Source organism: Natrix helvetica, assembly GCF_964273705.1.
Source record: "Natrix helvetica genome assembly, chromosome: 3".
NCBI lineage: Eukaryota > Metazoa > Chordata > Lepidosauria > Squamata > Natricidae > Natrix > Natrix helvetica.
Genome location: NC_138549.1, coordinates 134,287,452 through 134,306,377, shown reverse-complemented (window position 1 = coordinate 134,306,377; position 18,926 = coordinate 134,287,452). Strand labels below are relative to the sequence as shown.

The 18,926-nt window shown below is 35.3% G+C and overlaps 1 protein-coding gene across 1 annotated transcript in view; it reads left to right on the top strand.

Annotated features, from left to right (window-relative positions):
* The window catches only part of KCND3 (potassium voltage-gated channel subfamily D member 3), a 336,188-nt gene that overhangs the window by 260,999 nt on the left and 56,263 nt on the right, over positions 1-18,926 (top strand). The window contains exon 3 of the mRNA XM_081946152.1: positions 1,928-2,090. Within this exon, the coding sequence (XP_081802278.1) occupies positions 1,928-2,090 (163 nt within the window). The remainder of the gene's footprint in view (positions 1-1,927; positions 2,091-18,926) is intronic.

Here is an 18,926-nt window from a genome sequence, read left to right as displayed (position 1 = left end):
ATTACAGATTGATTATGGTGTAATGTCCCTGATACATTATTTTTGTGGTTAATTCTAGGAGTATTTATATTGCTTCTAATTCTTGTAGCAATGCTTGGCCTTCTCATGATCTGGAAAGAGGGGCCATTGCTTAATTTTGATGATTGTCCAACTAGTGGATTGGTGTGTTATTGGTCCATTTGTCCTGTCTTAAGATTAACCTGAAAAGTGGAAATGAAAAATATATTGTGTTATGTAAACCATTTAATATTTAATATATTGTGCTGATTTCACCAGTTGTTGAGGAACACCAGACTAGCCCTGAAGAAAGCAAGAATTGTTAGGTAAATATCCACTTAGCCCTGGGAAGAAATAGTGGGCAAGAATGAAACTTGATTTTCTTTAGTGAAAGTTGTTGTTGTATCAAACAACAATAAATTGGTGTGCTATATGTTTTTTGACTGATCTACCTCAAAAAGCTGGCATTGGGATGCACACAAAAGGAATTAATCTTACAATGTATTTTAAAATGTACATTTATTTTTCACTATTTTCAGTCAATTATTAGGGATATACCCCAAATCTTACATGAAACAGTAATTCAGTTTAATTTGTTATACATATTCATCTTGAACCATCGGACTGAATTAATTCTATTCAAAGTTGGAGTCACTTGCTTTGGTTCAATGCAGTAAACCTATCTGGAAATAGAATGGAAAAATTCAGTTTGAAGATGCAGTTCAGTAAAGCTATCTATAGATCAAAGGATCTCACAGACCTTCTAATTAGTGTGTCTCAGAATTGATTATGAAGATTTGATGTAAGTAGAATGAATTTTATTGTCAGGTTTCCCTATTAACTCAATTTTCCTTACTGGTTGAACTGACTATAGATTAGGGGAATTAAAATCCACCATATATACTCAGCGGGAGAAGACTTTTATTGTTAGATTTTCCAGGTTCTATTTCTTGTTTTGTGATCAGTACCAATACTACACAAATGAAGACAGGAAATTCCTAGAGTTCATTACAACAGCCATTATAATGAATAATATACAATAGAGGCAATTGAACATTGAACTATTACCTGAAAATGGAATTATATGCTTGCTTTTGTACATTTTTGCTTATGTTAATATTGTACAGGTCAGTGAGTATATATGGGGTGCATTTGGATTTAAAAAAAAATTCTAGACATAAAGCAGTCCCAGTGACTTTTAAAAGTAACTGAAAATTATAACATTCTTGGTTTATTGATGCAAAATCTGAAGTCATCTCATTTTTGCCAAAAACTAGTTTCAGAGTAGCTTGAAGAAAAACAGGTAAAAGCTTAAATAGCACATCCATCACCATGAGATTGTTGTTAATGTAAACAAAGCAAATATGGGAAAATGCATCATCTGTCATTTTTATAGAGCTCAAGATTGCTTTTATATCTTGGGCCACAGGGGTTTATTCAGCAGAAGTGCTAAATGGAACATCCGATGGAGCAGTTGTTGCCTAGGTAAGTTCTCATCACACTAAATGAAGACAAACTAAGATTCAGTAAAGAGTGTAGGAAATTTAAAGTAGATTCAGCAGAACCTTTTGTTAGCAGAGTATTCAACTTTTACACAATTTTGGAAAGTTAATATGACTCAGTTCAAGGCTCTAGACTGCATTTTCTCTTATAGAATCCCATCAAATTCTTTTGGAATCTCAGAATTCCATGGAACAGATTAAAAAGCCTGCTCTACATCAGTGTTTCTCCACCTCAGTTGCTTAACTTCAACTCCCAGAATGTCCCATGCTGGCTGAGGATTTCTGGGAGTTGTAGTCCACACATTTTAAATTAATTTACTGAGGTTGAGAAGCACTGCTCCAGATTTTCAGATTGGCCAGTGTTTACATATGCTCTGCTTAGTACTAACAGTACTATTTTATTTGTCTCCTTTTTCCCCCCATACCAGTTATGGAGATATGGTGCCCAAGACAATTGCTGGCAAGATATTTGGCTCCATTTGTTCACTGAGTGGTGTGCTTGTCATTGCTCTTCCTGTCCCGGTTATTGTTTCCAATTTCAGCCGAATTTATCATCAGAATCAAAGAGCTGATAAGCGACGAGCACAAAAGGTAAGCTACAATAAACATATTTTTAGTTTGATTTTACTAGTTTGCATTGGTTTTTCTATGACTATTATGCATTCATTATGATATGAATGCAGCATCCAGAATAAGTTATCACACTAGTCTGTCTTTTAGTAACTCAAGTTTTATCTTTCTTACACCTGGGTTTTTTTTTTCTCTTAACAAGGTTAATTTGTTCAGGCAGAAAGATCCTAAACAGAAGCATAATCTCTGAAAACACCTCAGTTGCTGTGGCAGTCATAAAGGGGAACTCGGGTGTTTTATATCTATTATCATCATTATAATTATCATAATTACTTAACATCAAATTCTGATGTCACAATTTCACAATTCTGATGTCACAATTTTCAGATAATGAATGTGAAAGCAAGTTATACTAGTGACAGGAAGAGTTCCCTAAAGCTCTAGTTGCCTTTACATTTTCTCACAATAGGAAAATCAAATAAAACTTAGTCATGATAAATTGGTATGTGAGAGCTTTGTGCCAAAAACAGGCAGAAGTACCATCGGGTTTTTTGGAATCTGTTTGTGTCGTCTGCTCACACACATGTTCAACTGTGCTTCTTCGGAACTGTGTCAAATTATCTATCACCCCTCCTGGCCCTTATTTCATTATTCAAATCTTTCTTCCGAGTATATCCATTATCTGAGATAAGGTGAATAGGTACTCTGAAAAAGTATTTATCTTTATGCCATATCCAAATGTCCATCTTCAGGTTCTGAGGTACATGACCAATTTTCTTAAGATTCAAAGTCTACACCTATATAGTTCAAGCTATTTTTTCTGCTCATAATATTTTGTTCTGCTGGAATAGAAAATTTAGTGGTGATCCTGATATTGACTCTGTTAGAATAGAGTGAGAGAAGACAACAAAGATGAGACAGGCACTTAAGGGTCTAACTTGTGAGGAAAATCTGAAGGAACATGATATTTAGTTTGAAGAAAAGAAGAGTGGGCATGAGATCAGGTATGTAAAAAGAAGCATAGGGAAAATGATCAGACACTAAGAAGAGAAATAATGAATATTCTTGAATGTGCTTACATCTTGTTCAGTTATAAGTTTTGTACAGCTCCACCTATGGAGGTTATGGATTTTTCCCTCATTGTAGGTTTCAAATAAGAACCTGGAGGCTTAACTGGTTTTCTTACACACTTAGGGAGTTAGGCTAGATCAGGGGTGTCAAACTCGCAGCCTGCAGGCCAAATGCATCACGTGCTGGCCACACCCATGCCCAGTTTAGCAAAGGGGGTCACATGACGACAACATGATGCCATGAGTTTGACACCCCTGGGCTGGATGATCCTCATAGTATCTTCCAATTCCACAATTCTATGATTCCATGATCCACTACAGGTATAATTTGAGGCTAAGATTGCACTGCAATAATCACTTTAATAGCTAGTGTATAAATATTGGATTTCAAAGTCTAAGAAACCCTCCCCCCCCCACATACACACACACACACACACGGAGTGAGCATTAAATAATGTTGCTTCAGTAAACTTGCAAATATAACAAAAGATAGCTGATGTGGCTGTCTGGCATTTTTACTCCTCTGGGGAAAAATTTCTGGTAATTGACTTTCTTCTAATTAGCTCTAATAGCACCTCAGCACCTCCCTCCCTTTTGCAGAAAAGGCTGAAGCACACCTCTTGCACATCATAGTGTTGACTGGTAAATCCAAGTGACAGGCAGAGAGACATGATCCATAATGAATTGGATGTTTCTTCTACCTGCAACAAAGAATGATGAACACCCTATTGTTATGACACAAAAGGAGATAACAAATGGAAATGAGTGAGCTGTAAGAGAAGAGGAAAAAATAAAACATCTGCTGACTTCCATTTCATCCTCTATCTGCCAACTTTTAAAAAATAAGTTTCTATTATATTACATAAATATTGCATTTCCCATTAAAAAGCTCACAGCTTCAGTGACAAGGAGCTTCCAATGAATTTCCATTTTACATACTAACTAGCCAGGACCTAGTACAGGTTTTCATAATGTGATGTTAGAAGATAACTTGAAATCTAGTGTCAGTAGCATAGGAAGAATGGATAGACACTGAGCCCAAGATAGACTATATGTCATCAATAGAAACATAGCTGTGGTTCTCTTGATATAAGCCACGGGTATCAAACGCTCCACGTCACGTTGCCATCACATGACATTTCACAACATTTTCCCCTTTGCAGAGCTGGGGTGGGCATGGCTGCACATGATGCATCTGCCCATGGGCTGCCAGTTTGACACCCTTGATATAAGCAATATAGACCTGATATGAAATCAATATGTAGCCAGCCATGGCCTAAAAGGGCTATCAATGTAGATATGTTTGGTTCGTTTATCAGATAATGGTCATAGTTTATACAGTCTAACCATTTCATGTAACTAAAAAATGTATAGTGTTAATTATCAATTACATCGGTTCAAATTCAGCCTACCACTTGTATCCTGGTTTATAATTGGTTTGTATTTGGTTTATATTTTTAAAAAGGCTATAGTCTCATTAAAGACAATGAGATTCCACTCATGAATATTAACTGACTCCGGAACGCGTGTTCCCAAATTCAACACAACATTTCTAAAGACATTTTTCTACATGTAAATGAACTAGTTGAAGTTCAGTAGCCTTATTGGAACAAACCATTGTTATGACGATGTTTGTCCCTAAGTATATTTCTTAAACAGGATTTCTGGATATTTAGTGTCAATATGAGGAGCTTTTATAGTGCTTTCATTTCAGCATTCCAAATGTTGAACTAATATCTGATATTCATGAGCTTTTTCCATGGTTGGGAAATTGCAGCTGAACAGGTTATGAACTAGTCTAGCTTATTTTACCAATGGTACACTCAACTATCCTACAGCAACATAATGCCATCCTTTGTTGTAACCTTGGCAACAAAAAAGAAAACTTACTTGGATTCTTATATTAGTTCTTTATATACGCCAGTTTTGATCCTTAAAATATACATAAAATACAACAAATCATATTAACTATGATCTTTTTTAAATGCCCATAAACACAACCTTATTCTATTATCACCAACAACAGTATTCACACCTCCATACCTCTAATTTAACAACAATAGCACTTCACTTTCTTAAAATAGTCCTTTTGATCACACAGAATCTAAAAATACATACTTTTCACAGAAAACAATTTTATTCTAGAGAAATAATACTCACAAATCCTTATGATTTGCATTATTTTATCTGTTATATTTTCCTGTATGTTGTCTTTTACTTTCCCAGGATCAGTGGGTCACCTTAAAGATACCATTCTGTATCAGCCGTCCAGAGGGTTATTGAATTCATCCAGTAATATTTACACTGAAACCCCAAAGTAACAATTACTACAACCACTTCTCTATTTTTTCACGTTTCAACTCTGTTTTGACTGACAACATGAACATGTGGGTTTTCTTGTCCACAATATGAATACAGCTCATTGCCTTTTTCCAGGATGTTTTTGCAACATGCCAATCTAACTATAGTCATGGGATTTCTTCATGGTCTTCCAAAAAGTAATAGACAGATTTGACCCTACTTAGCTTTTCAAGTTCAGTATTCAGACTCAGTATTCCACATTATTTTTATGTAATGATCGCTACACTCAAAATTTGTTCCCTATTTCTTAAATCTTGCATATTTTACAATATACCCTGTTTCCCTGAAAATAAGACCTCCCCGGATAATAAGCTCAATCGGGCTTTTGAGCGCATGCACTAAAATAAGCCCTCCCCCGAAAATAAGCCCTCCCTGAAAATATTGCAACACAGCAGCAGCAGCCGTAAGGTGACCACGCTCGCTACCTCCTGCATCTCCAAAATAATATGACCTCCCTGAAAATAAGACCAAGTTCTTATTCCCGTGGTCAAAAGAAAGTAAGACCCTGTCTTATTTTCGGAGAAAGACGGTAGTTTATAAATAATATCAACCTTTGAAATATGGATTTAGTGCTTAGATTAAACAAAACTGTATTCCTTTCTTTCTCTATCCAAAACTGTCAGTAATTTATAATCCCCCAATACACTCACTTTCAGACACTCAATTTTCTTTGCTATTAACTTCATGCTAAGGTGATTGATTGCTGGTCTTACCAATGTTTCTCTCTCTCTCTCTCTCTCTCTCTCTCTCTCTCACTCACACACACACACACACACACACACACACACACACTAACATGTTCGTTATATTTTCTCATCGCACTTAAATTTCTAATTTTCACTCTGCTGAAATAAATGTCTGAATTAAATGAAGTATACTAAGAGTAAACAATACAAGAGAACATACATAGCTCACCAGTTGTGGAGTCCTTGGTGCTCTCTAAAGCTCAGAAACCACCAAGGACTCTAAATGTAAACAGCAAGAACTTTTCACATAGCAAATATTCCAGTAAACATGCAACCAAATCAGTTCATTAAAATCTATTTGAAGATGCTGTGGAGAGCACTCATGAAATTTGAGCAGTTTTTATACATCTTACACACCACTTTTTAATGATTATGTTTTACACCATCTGCAACTAGATAAATAACTAGGAATGTGCTCTTTCCATATTGCTATCAGTTCAGGAATGACTGGTTAACTAGATAGTGTTAAAATGATACATTATTTATCCACATATCAACCTTGGAAGTAATGTCCCTTCCTTTTGTACTTTTGTGTTGTTTTGTTCTTACAGTGAAAAGAAAGCTCATAGTTTTATCATAGTCTTGTATCCATATTTCAATTCATTCTTCCTTGATTTTGTGTAAAAGAAGAAAGAGCTTGAAAGGAATTTTACATTTAGGAGCTGATGCTTATTTTATTAAACATATTAAAGGGACATGATTTCATGGTTGAAATGCATCTAAAGTTCTTTGCAATAACCTGTGGTGGAGAGGCGAAGGAATTCAAGACTGGAATGGAGAAGGGCTTGCTTTGGATGTGAATGGAAACTGCCAAAGAACTGGTCAGGCCGATCCAGAAACCTAGGTGAAGGCAGGGCTGGAGCAGGAAAAACTATGCAGGGACTCGGAATGAGAATAAGTGACAGAATCTGAAATACAATAAGAAGCTGTTCTTTGGCTTTTGAGACTCAGCTAAGGAGAAAGTCAAAATAGAAATCAAAACAAATCAAGTCAATAAAGCAAGATAGCTCAGGAATGAATCTACACTTCCACAACTGAGTGATCATGAAGTTGAAAACAGTTCATGGTGCTCTGTTCATGGTATCTATTTATAAAGTATTTCCAATACTTTTCACCCTATTTTCACACTCATCCAGTTATAAATTAGTCTGAAACTGAATTTTGATCACCTCCACTTTGGTAGCCTTCAACATTTCTAAACAGTTCCTTCCAGACAATGATAAAAAGCCATAAAAATGAATTCAATATCCTGTTAATTGAACTGCCCAACTCTAACAGTAGTAAAACTCCTATGCCTGCACTCCATGAAAAAGTTGCTACTTCTCCACTATCAACAATTTTCAATGCATATTGTACATATTTGGCAAACAAAAGAGAGATAGAGTGTAGATGCAGATGTTATTGTGTTGAGCCTCTCTTTCTCATTGCTTAATTATCCTGGCAAATAAAATAATAATCATAACGGCACTTAATGACCACATTGCTTAACAATGATTTTTCCTGTTTCTATTGTGGCACATAAGTCCAGGACTACCTGTATTGGAATGTTGGGGAAGAGAGAGAAAGAGAATGGCTTTCTTGAGCCCAGATGCTGGAAAGCAGAATGAGGCAAGAGTTTATTGCATACTATATAATTTCCTTGCTATATAAGCAAGAAAAATAAATATGAACAGTAGTTTTACACCAATTGTGCAACTGATACAAGATTGGCTTGAAGAAATAAGATTGAGTTTGCTGATTAGGTTACTTTATGGTGCTTTAGCATGATTAGGGTGCAGAAATTACTAAGAAATGTCTTCTGTGCACTCAGATGCTGATAGTAAAACAACAGCAAAATCAAGAGTGAAACAGACAATGAGGAATCCTAGTAATGTAACATCCCTCTTCCACAAAAACCTCCAGTTTTGCTTTAGTTTCAGTTAAAGCAGCACTAAATTGGGGGGGGGGGCACACAAATGCTGCTTCAGCCTTCAAAACAAACTACTATAATGGGTGCAATATAGGTCAAGACCTGATCCAGAAATATTGCACGGGCTGAGCTCTAATACTAATTGAAGCTCTGAAACTGTATACTGAGTTGTTGATATGCTAAACAGTCAGGTAAACACATGAAACAGCTATTCCCCAAATTGACACACAGTGGAAATGAATTAGTGAGTGAATTAAACATTGCAATTCGTTTTCCAATTCATGCTAGTGTTTAGATTAATACTTTGCTAATTCAGTCACAGTAAATTAACTTTTGTAAGGTTATCATTTACACTTCAGTACAATTGAGGATGAAGGCCTTTCATGGATATTTTTTAAACATCTTCATCTTCTAAGTGTAAAACATTGAAGGATGCTCCTTTTGAATGAATGTCAAGGGTCTTATTTTGTGGAATATATTTAATAGCTCAATGATTAATTGACTTCCCAGACTTAACTAAGCCTAAACTATGTAATTTCAGGTGCAGGATCTGAATTTTTAATGTAGTTCTAAAAAGACAGAAAAGGAGAAGAATTGGACAAGAAACTAGAATGTGCAATATAGTGTATGGTGGAGGTGTAGACAGTACAGATGGGGAAATAAAACGCCTTCTAGATATTTTTTTGCAAAATCTCATACAATTGATCTTGCTGGCTAGAGCTGGTAAAAATCCCAAGCATCTAGGGGGCACAAAGTTACTCCCTAAATAAAACTTCCTACACACACCAAAAAAAAAAGACTTGTGCTAATTTTCAATACTGCATAAAACTGTTCACTTCATGAACAGTTATATAACCTGTGGTAAAAAAAAGAGAAAATGCATCAAAAATGGACCTAGAGGGACTTTAAAACTGATTATTTCATGGAGACAAGTCTATTTTCTTCCCACTGATTCATTAGAACATAGAACACTTTAAAAACAAAACAAAATCCTCCTATACAAAACCTAGCCTCCAACCACACATAAGATATGCTCCCAAATGCTTTCCAATCCCTCACCCCATCCCATTTCCAAGATTGACTTCCTGGTGTTAAACCAATCAATTGGAAAAATACTTTAAAAATTTATAGGCCTGTGCAAAAGAGGCTCTTTCAAGTATTTAAGGATGTATTATTTTCAAATTTAGCATTAGCATAAATATTAGATACTACCTTAGTTCCATACTATGTAGCATATCTAGCAGCAAGGGATTTCCAGTATTTTTGGTTTGGAGTGAGTACATCAGCAACTTCTCACGTGATGTTTAAAGTCTGAGTCATCTATGATTGTTCTTCACCATTTATTTCAAGGCATCTTCTTGGTCATTTGGTATTGGGGGATCCAACTCATTACCATCTTGGGAATTCAATTATTTCCCATACAAAGAATATTTTTGTTTGTTTATTCATCTCAGAATCATCACAATTAAAATAAGTACGGAGTATATGATCTGCAAGGTGGAGACTTCTGCATGCGACTATGTTATGTAATATACAGGAGAAGCTCTTTTGGGGCACTTCTTCATTAGTAACATGGTCAAAATAGTGAATAGTGAAGGTATCTTTGTCAAGTCTCTTGTTAATACTCACTGATGCCTTCCAGATCTTGCTGGCATAAAAAGTCATTGGGATCACTACAGGCAGTTATAGTGAGGCAAGCAAACGTAATTTAAGTTTCAATGATATAGGTGAGGAGGACCAGATTTTATTCATCCTCTGGAAAACAGCTGTTGCTTTTCCATTGCAGCATTTGATGTCCATCTCTGCATCTCCATTTTGTGCAATTACACGACCCAAATAGTTTCAGACTTATTTCCAAATAGTTGAGACTGCTCCAGAAGTTGAACCTATCTTTGTTTTTGCAAGTCTGGAAGAAGATGCAGCTGCTTTAACAAGGCCAATGTTTTTGTTTCCCCTCAAAATCCAAATTGGCTCTTTTGAAAATTTCTGTAGTCCTGAGAGTTTCAACATGCTTAAGCATGTTGTGCCTTATAAGACAAAGTTCTTGCACTGGATTTGTACCTGAAATACAGGTAGTTCTTGACTGACAGCAGTACATTTAGTGACCATTCAAAGTTACAGCGGTAATGAAAAAAGTGAATTATGACCATTTTTCACACTAATGACCATTACAGCCTCCCCATGGTCACATGATCAAAATTCAGGTGCTTGGCAACTGGTTCATAATTGTGATGGTTGCAGAGTCCTGGGCTCATGTGATCACATTTTGCAACCTTTGGACAAGCAAAGTCTATGGGGAAGCTTGGTTCACTAACAACCATGTAACCTTAACAACTGCAATAATTCACTTAATAACTGTGACAAGAAAAGTCATAAAATGGGGCAAACTCACTTAACAAATGTTTTACTTAGCAACATAAATTTTAGGCTTAACTGTGGCTGTAACTCGAGGACTACTGTATTGAAGAAAAAGAAAGATGTGATTGAAAGGATGTTTAATATTCAACATAAAGACACTATCCAAACTTTTTCCCATGTCCACCTACCCAATTCCCCTTGATACACACAGGTGCCTCTTTCTCTCCAGCATACTGAAACATATATTCCATCAGCCTTTGCATTGCTTAGATTACTCTTCTTTTCAAATAACCAGATAGAAATGGCTTACTGAGCAGGGAGATTCTGTTAGCTGTTACAAATCACATTTGTTTGTTTTATTAGTCCTTTTCGATATCGAAATAAGTTTTTGAAAGGAATGACTATAAATCAGATTTAGTATCACTGAAGAGAATAAAGAAAGTTGTTGACTTTGCAAGAAAAAAAAAGGAAGGGCTATTTTAATATTGATTGAAAAGGCTTCCTATACAGGCCTCCTCCATCTCTATTCCTTGCTACTCATTCATGTCATAAAGTGAAAGGATGTGTTAAACACTTTTGAAATGGTACACCTAATCTGTCTCTGCCCTAAGGGATACTCCATAGCTCATTCAGTTTATAAACTAATTCTGATTCTAAAAACACATTCACATACTCTAAGCCTTACAGGGGAGTCTGACGTTTTTAAACTTGAGACCAATATTCAGAAGCATACAATTTAGTCAGTAATCTTACCTTGAATGAAACTAACATTATTAGTGTAATGAAGTGGTTAATGTGTCAGACCAAAATCAGAGAGAGATATGATCAAATATAATTATGCCTGCAATTATTTTGCAACTTAACTTACCTCAAAGGGCTATTCTGAAAGTAATTTTCATGGCAAGAGGATCAACATGGTTGCACCCTGACCTGCAAAAGATAGTAGAAATACATGACATGGGATAACTTGTTATTACTTAAACAACATTAATTTAAGGAAATAGTAATGTGATTCAATTACAATGTGCTTATTTATGGCATAATTCATCGTCTTTGCTAAGATTGTAAGGATAATTAATACTACTAGAAGTATTTCTACATTTAAATATTAAAATTATAGATATTACAGAATATACATTTAATATCAATGCTTCCCATTTTTCCTTTCTTTTTTTATACTGTAGTATAGAACTATCTTCAGTTCCCTGGAATACTATTATTTTTTTTACAAAATTTCCATTTGCTGTGTCATAATTATTTTGGCATTTTATTTATGTAGTTCTGAACTTGGTGGTTTTCTTCTGGATATTTCATTACCAAACTAGGTAACACCATTAGTGGATTAGTTTGGTAATGAAACATCTGCCAAAAGACTAACAAACTCAGAGAGCACCAAGGATCCCACAGTTCAACTTTTAGCTACAATTATTCTCTTCTAGCTAGAATCTCTTAGAGCTAGATGCAATAAAAATAAAATCCATAACAAAATTAGGTGGTAAAATTTGGTCTTCAAGATAGCAGCAAACCAAATATATTGCAAACAAAATCAATTTTGCTAGTGAGAAGTCAGAAAAGATTTGGCAAAGCAATGACAGAGTAGATACAAAAGTCAGGAAGCATGCAAAAGAAAGCTAAAGGGGAAAAAAAGAACAAATCCCCAATGTATTAGGTTGAATTAGCTCTGAATGGATGTTTCAGTTCAACAAAGCTACAGTCAAATCAAAACATCAAAGCACATTTGCAAATCTAAGTGAGGATCTATCAAGCCCCTAACAACAGAATATAATCCAGAAAGACAGATTCACAGTGAGTCTCATTAGTTAGACCTCTTGTCAAGAAGATAAGGGATTAACATACAGAATCTTGGAAACTGATCTGTAGTGTTCATTGATCAGTGAATTCATTAGACAGTTGAATTTATGTTCTCCCAGAGTGTAGGACCAAAGTTAAGTTTCTTTTTCCCCAGATATGACTTACCCTGAAATATATTCACTGCTGGTAATGTTTTGAGATACTCCCGTTTCCCTTAGTGATTGAAATCAGTATTACAGGAACCATTTCAAAGCAATAAATCAAATTCCTGTAGCTTCTGGGAGGGAGGGAGGGAGGGAGGGAGGGTTGACACTGAGAGGGGTTGAGTAGTATGATGGGTTTTTGACATTGATTGTGAGCAATTGGCCAATAACTTATGAGATCATTAAGAGTCTAAAAGACTATGAAAATCCTGTAGAATGGAGGAGGAGGAGGAAGGAGGAGCAAAAAGACAGTTTCCCCAATCTACAAAGACCAGCTCTGTAAATTGTATTGTATACTAAAAATAAATTACACTATATTAAAACAATTCCATACAAATTCTAATGCACATAGAAAAAAGGTGAGAAGTCATGATATTGCACATCTATGATTTTGCTTTCTAGTTAATATGAATGATCAAAAATAATAAGCCAACTAGTCCTGGAAGTTCATTTCACTAACCTATGCTTCATGTGGTAGGAAACAAAAGGAAGCTGTGCAGCAATCCAGATAATGAGCACCTGCAGAGTATACATAACAGCACAATGTAATTTGCTCTGCTTTTTAAAAAAAATTAAAGAGTGAATTTTAAACTGCTAAGCACCAAATTTATCTTGCAAAATTGGCTGCCGGCTGAGTAGCTCAAGGCTACCCTTAAAATATCATATGAGTTAGTAACAAGTCTGTTGATCTGCATCCAAAACAAGTACCCAAGCATAGAAATGGAAGGAAATAGCCCTGAAATATTTTGAACCAGCTTATATTGAATTAAAGAAGAAAAAGACATGAAGGAGAAAACAAGCAAACAGTTTAAAGTGAGGAAAACCCCCAGGGATGTGACTTCAGTCTAAATAAAATTTATTATGGTTTATCACCCAGTCAACCAAATATTTAAACTGGTTGGGCATCTTTATTCACGTATCGTGTTATTTCCAAAGATCATTGGAGCATATAAGCTGTTCCAATGAAAGCTATCTTTTGCAATTGGCTGGTGGTGATTTTGTCAATGTTGTTGGTGTTCACTGATGCTCCAAATCTTTGGAATTACACTGAGGGTGCCTATTACTATTAGTACTATATTTGCTCTCTTTTTTTGCCACAGTCATACGACTTCTATTTGAAGGTCTTTATATTTTATGGGTTTTACCAGTTCTTTCCAAAATCTTTCCTTATACCAAATCAGATTGCTTGGTCCATTTAACTCAATGTCACTTACATTGACTAGCTGCAATTCGCTAAGATTTCAAAGAGAAATTTCTTAGGATATTGCTGGAATGGCAAATGAGACCTCTTGCATGGAAAGCAGATGTTGTTTTACTGAAGTATAGATCCTTAGCTACAAAGTGAAACACAAAAGAACCTCGGATGAGGCAGCCAATAGATTTTGTTAGCAACACTGCTGAAGTGGAAGTGATTAATGCTAAGATTTATGATTCCAGCAAAGATTTTATAACATCTGATAATCTTTGAAAGGTTCAGTTATCCATTTTATAAGACTACAATTGAAGCAATTCCTTTTGATGATCATAAAACCTGAGGAGTTCTTTTTTAAAAAGTGTTTTTTTACTCATGGATGAAATACATTTCTCAGCCATTGTGCTTTTTAATTCATGTTGAATGCTTCCATTTATTTGTTAATGCCCTGGGCTAATGTGATTTTGAAGGTGTAAAACTTTCCCTTCATTCACACTTTTTTTTCAGTACAACTTAAACATTTTGCACAATTTGAAAGTCATTCTATGAAAGAGTAAAAATTAAACCTTGTGGGGTATTGGTATTTAAATTGACATATAAAATAGCTACCAAGCAATATATTTTCCCAGTTTCAGAATGTATTAATCTCCAATCATAAACTATCTACAAAGCCACTTCCACTGTATCTTTTATGCCTTTTCTTTTGCGAAGCCCTTATAACACTCTCTTTATTTTATATAATCAGATAACTATCTCCTTGATTTATAGATATGGAAAATTTTCTCATCCCTCCATCCTCCTCACCCCAACCCCACAAAACTTTATCCTACTTAAGAGAAACCCAAGAGGAAATATTGATGAGTCTCAAAAGGAAAAGCTTGTTCCATATGCTCAGTCAATTACATTGGTTTTCTAACATAGTAATTCTATAATTATTGCTTTGTTTTATTTTATTATATACTTACTACAGCTCTTGGTTATTCAAGACTTGAAGCTCTATGGCCATTTCACAATATAGATCTTAAAAGCATAAAATATAAACATTACCTTAAAATTAGAATATTAAAAATTGTACAGAATAGAAATTTTGGTTGCAGTATAGCATATTGATATGATTCAGACATCATATGGTGCACTCACTTTTAGTCATGGGGGGAGTATTTTGCCCTTCAGCCTTCAAATGTTGCAAAATCTTCTCTTCAAAATTATTTTGATTCAAAGGATTTCAAATATATATGAATAATGCTTGCTTTGGGAACCCTTAATTATTTTCAGACTTTGCCTTCTTATTACTCTTCCAGTATCACCCAGGGCATTACAGAAATTAGAAGGTAAGCTAGACCCAAGTGCAAACTCCTGTCATGTCAAGGTTAATGAAAAACGATGGGGTTGGTTATGGTACATTCCACTTCCGCTGCCACATCAAAGCTGCAACCAACCCTTTCATAGTTGTTCTTATACCATGTTTTCCTACACCATGTAGGAGAGGGGTGTCAAACTAGATTTCTTCCAGGGCTAGATCAGCATAGTAGTTCTCATCCATGGACTGGCCGGAGGGGAGAAAGGATGGACCCCTCCTGCAGCACCCTGCTGGCCAAAATAGGACACGGGAGGGTACGTTTTCAGCCTGGAGAGCCTCCTGCAGCATTCTGCTGGCCAAAATGGGGTATGTGCAGCCCCCCCCCTTCACTCCTCATTTCAGCTGCCAGCGGCACCGCAGGCCAGTTCTTTCCTATTTCCAGGCCAGCCGGTGGGACATGAGTTTGACAACCCTGATGTAGGAAGAAGAAGTAAAATAGTTTTGCGAACTCCTTATAGATCATTCATCATCTTCTCCATTGTATGTATGGGCATAGAACTATTTACAATAGTTTCAATTTATTATATCATTTCTCTAGTTTTGTTAATGTGAAGAAGGAAAGATCCATCATTCAAATGAAATTGGAATGGTTACAGAATACTTTACTGCCTGTTAAATAAATGTTTCTCATTATTCTCTATTTATTAGCATTATTTAAACCTTATTTTCGGTATATTTAGAAAACAAATGTTGAACTGGTCCAGTTTTGATTCTGAAGCAGCAGAATCTATAGCTAGTTTGGTTTTTTGGCTTTGTAGTATTTTGTTGTTGTTTTTTTAAAGAATATTCACTAATAAGCAGCAGAATCTATAGCTAGTTTGGTTTTTTGGCTTTATAGTATTTTGTTGTTGTTTTTTTAAAGAATTTTATTGGTTTTTACAAATATTTATAGGAAGGGGTAGATAGGTACAAAAATTTTTGACAGCTACATCGTGCAAAAGGTAGAAATCCCCCCAAATCTCACAACTTTTACAGAAAAAAAATAAAGATCAAAAATTAAGAGATAAACATTGGCAGCTTTTTGTTTTACATTGTATCAACAATATATTCAATCATCTTATATGTCACTTCCAACAGTTATATTATAGCAACAATTGCAATAATGTTTCAAACTTGTTTTTGTGACCTGAGTCTTTTCAATATTGCTTCCTCCCCCTGTCTTCTGGCAGAGCCACGGCCCCTCCCTCCTTCATATCTTTGTAGTATTTTGTTGGTAGGCTGTTGTGCACCAATTTCCATTTATATTTATAAGCTTCCTTTGCTACCACTTCTACTTTTTTTCAGAAAAAAAGTCTAAAATAGTTTGATTGCAAGCATAATGACCCACCCCTCAGCAACCTTCCTAAATGGTCTAAGAATTAAATGGAAGTTGTGAAAAGATTTTATACCATAAATGATGTAACTTTGAGGGAAATATGTGAGGAAATATGAAAATGCCACAATAATACCAGTACATGTAACCTATGTTTTCTTCCTTTTGTCTATTTTATGATTAATGAAAACCAATAATATTTCAGCCCTACAACCCATGTCCCAGAGGCTGGGGGAGATGCAATAGCAATTGGCAAAGGCAAAAATGAAGAGTGATGATGAAATGAATGTTTAACACTAGATTTATGCATTATATTGCCTCAGAGAAAGATGTCTCACACATCTGTCAATAAAGATGTCACTAACATAACAGATAGGCTGACAAATTCTAAAAATATTCGTTTGTCTAACAAAAAAATCAATGCCCAAAACAAAACAAAAAAGTGTGTATGGGACGGCATATGGAAGTAAGATCTCATCTTTTGAAAATACCAGGACTTATTATAATTGATGAATCTGTCACAATCACAGTTAAATACCAAAGATATTTCAGAGTTCATTCTCTGAAGCTCTGACTCCATTCCCCCAATTCACTAATAAGAAAGAAAAATCTCAAGATAAGCCTTTGAGTTTGTTTATTGACCTAAATGTAAACTATATGTTAAATAAAACATTAACATGCTTCATATCATCAATTCAAAACTAACAACAGGTTGATATAGTGGTTTCTAGATTCCTGTCCAGATTCTTAGAAGAAATTAATTAACATTGCTAAATTTTAATAGCAGTTGATGTAACTCACCTTCCAAAATTATAAAGTGGAAATATTTAGAGTCTGAAAACCAAGAGACTTGAAACTTTCTAAAAAGGATGCTGGCTAAGAAGACAGAAACTGAAAATTAAAGATGAACTTAGCACCAGCCTAGAAGCTTATAGGCCAAGCAGAAGCTTTTGAAGGAAATGGCTGAGAAATCTGAACATATTTCTAAGAGGCTCAAACGGGAATCTTTGAGAATAAGCTCCTAATTTGCATACATTGGCATTTTGTGTATGCAGTAAAATCTGAAGGATTCTGTTGAAAGCAAGCTCCAGCTCTTTGTTTGTTTGTTTGTTTCCTTCTAATTTTTCACCTCATGTTCAATTACTTCATTTACTTTACTTTCCCTCACATAGTTTTTTGCCTCTTATCTTGAAAGAGGTAACTTACACCCAGCACTGTGCATTAAGGTTACTCTGTATCTGAAAGTGTGCTATTTTAAGTGCTCACAGAATATAAATTTGCACATGTCTCCTTTTTCAGTCAACACAGGCATGAATATAATTTATGATACCTATGACTCAACCTAAAACTTATTCACTGTCAAGATTGACCCACCACAAGACCCATTTCATTGGCAAGATAAAGAGTAGAATAGAGTGGAGTGGAGTGGAGTGGAGTGGAGTGGAGAGGAGAGGAGAGAAGAGAAGAGAAGAGAAGAGAAGAGAAGAGAAGAGAAGAGAAGAGAAGAGAAGAGAAGAGAAGAGAAGAGAAGAGAAGAGAAGAGAAGAGAAGAGAATAACAAAGTTGGAAGGGACCTTGGAGGTCTTCTAGTCCAGCCCCCTTCTCAGGCAGGAAACCCTATACCATTTCAGACAAATGGTTGTCCAATCTCTTTTTTAAAATTTCCAGAATTGGAACATTCGCAACTTCTGGAGACAAGTTGTTTCACTGATTAATTGTTCTAACTCCTCTCCTTAATTAAAGGTAAAGAATGCATGAGTCCTGATTTTTTTTTTTAAATTTATCCTGCACCTACAGCTTTTCATGACCAGGATTTATATCAAAATCAGCAAAAGACTTTCCATCAGAAATCTTTTAGTCATGCAGATTGTCTTTCAAGCAGTCCTTTTCTTCATGTATGTCTGATCATAAGTGTCAAGCAGCATCAACCAAAAGTAAAAACCAAAGGCAATTTCAGAATTTTTTTTCCTGTTGGCTCTCTAGGCAGGCAGCCTCATACCATGTGGCATACAGAAAGCATCTCAGGCTTCCTAAACTATCAGTTGTGATAATTAAGGCCCATTCTAGCTGAGATGTGTACCAACGCTATAGAGTGGAATCATGAGCCAGGGAAATAAGTCTCCATGACAACTGGAGTAAATGTGTTACTGAAATGGACTCCAATTCCATATTTGGAAGAAGAATGGCATTGGCAACTTGATATAAGGTTGGGTGTTCTTTGTATAAGGTTTTGATTATACATTCATCTTTAAGAGAGCTAGACTTACGTATTTGTCTATTAATTTTCACAAATTAATTTGTTATTTTCAGAAAGATCTTATCACACTTGATATACTGGTTGATTATTTATAAAACTTTTAAGGTCTCTATTCAGGATGGCATAGAGGATGAAACATATAAACAGAAATTAGAAAAATTAATAAACCCCTATGATAATAAAAATCCTACCCAAAATATTAAGTGGCTTTTCTTGTTAATGATTTATAGCAGAATAACAGAATAAGTGGTTGGAAGGGAATTTAGCGGTCTTCTAA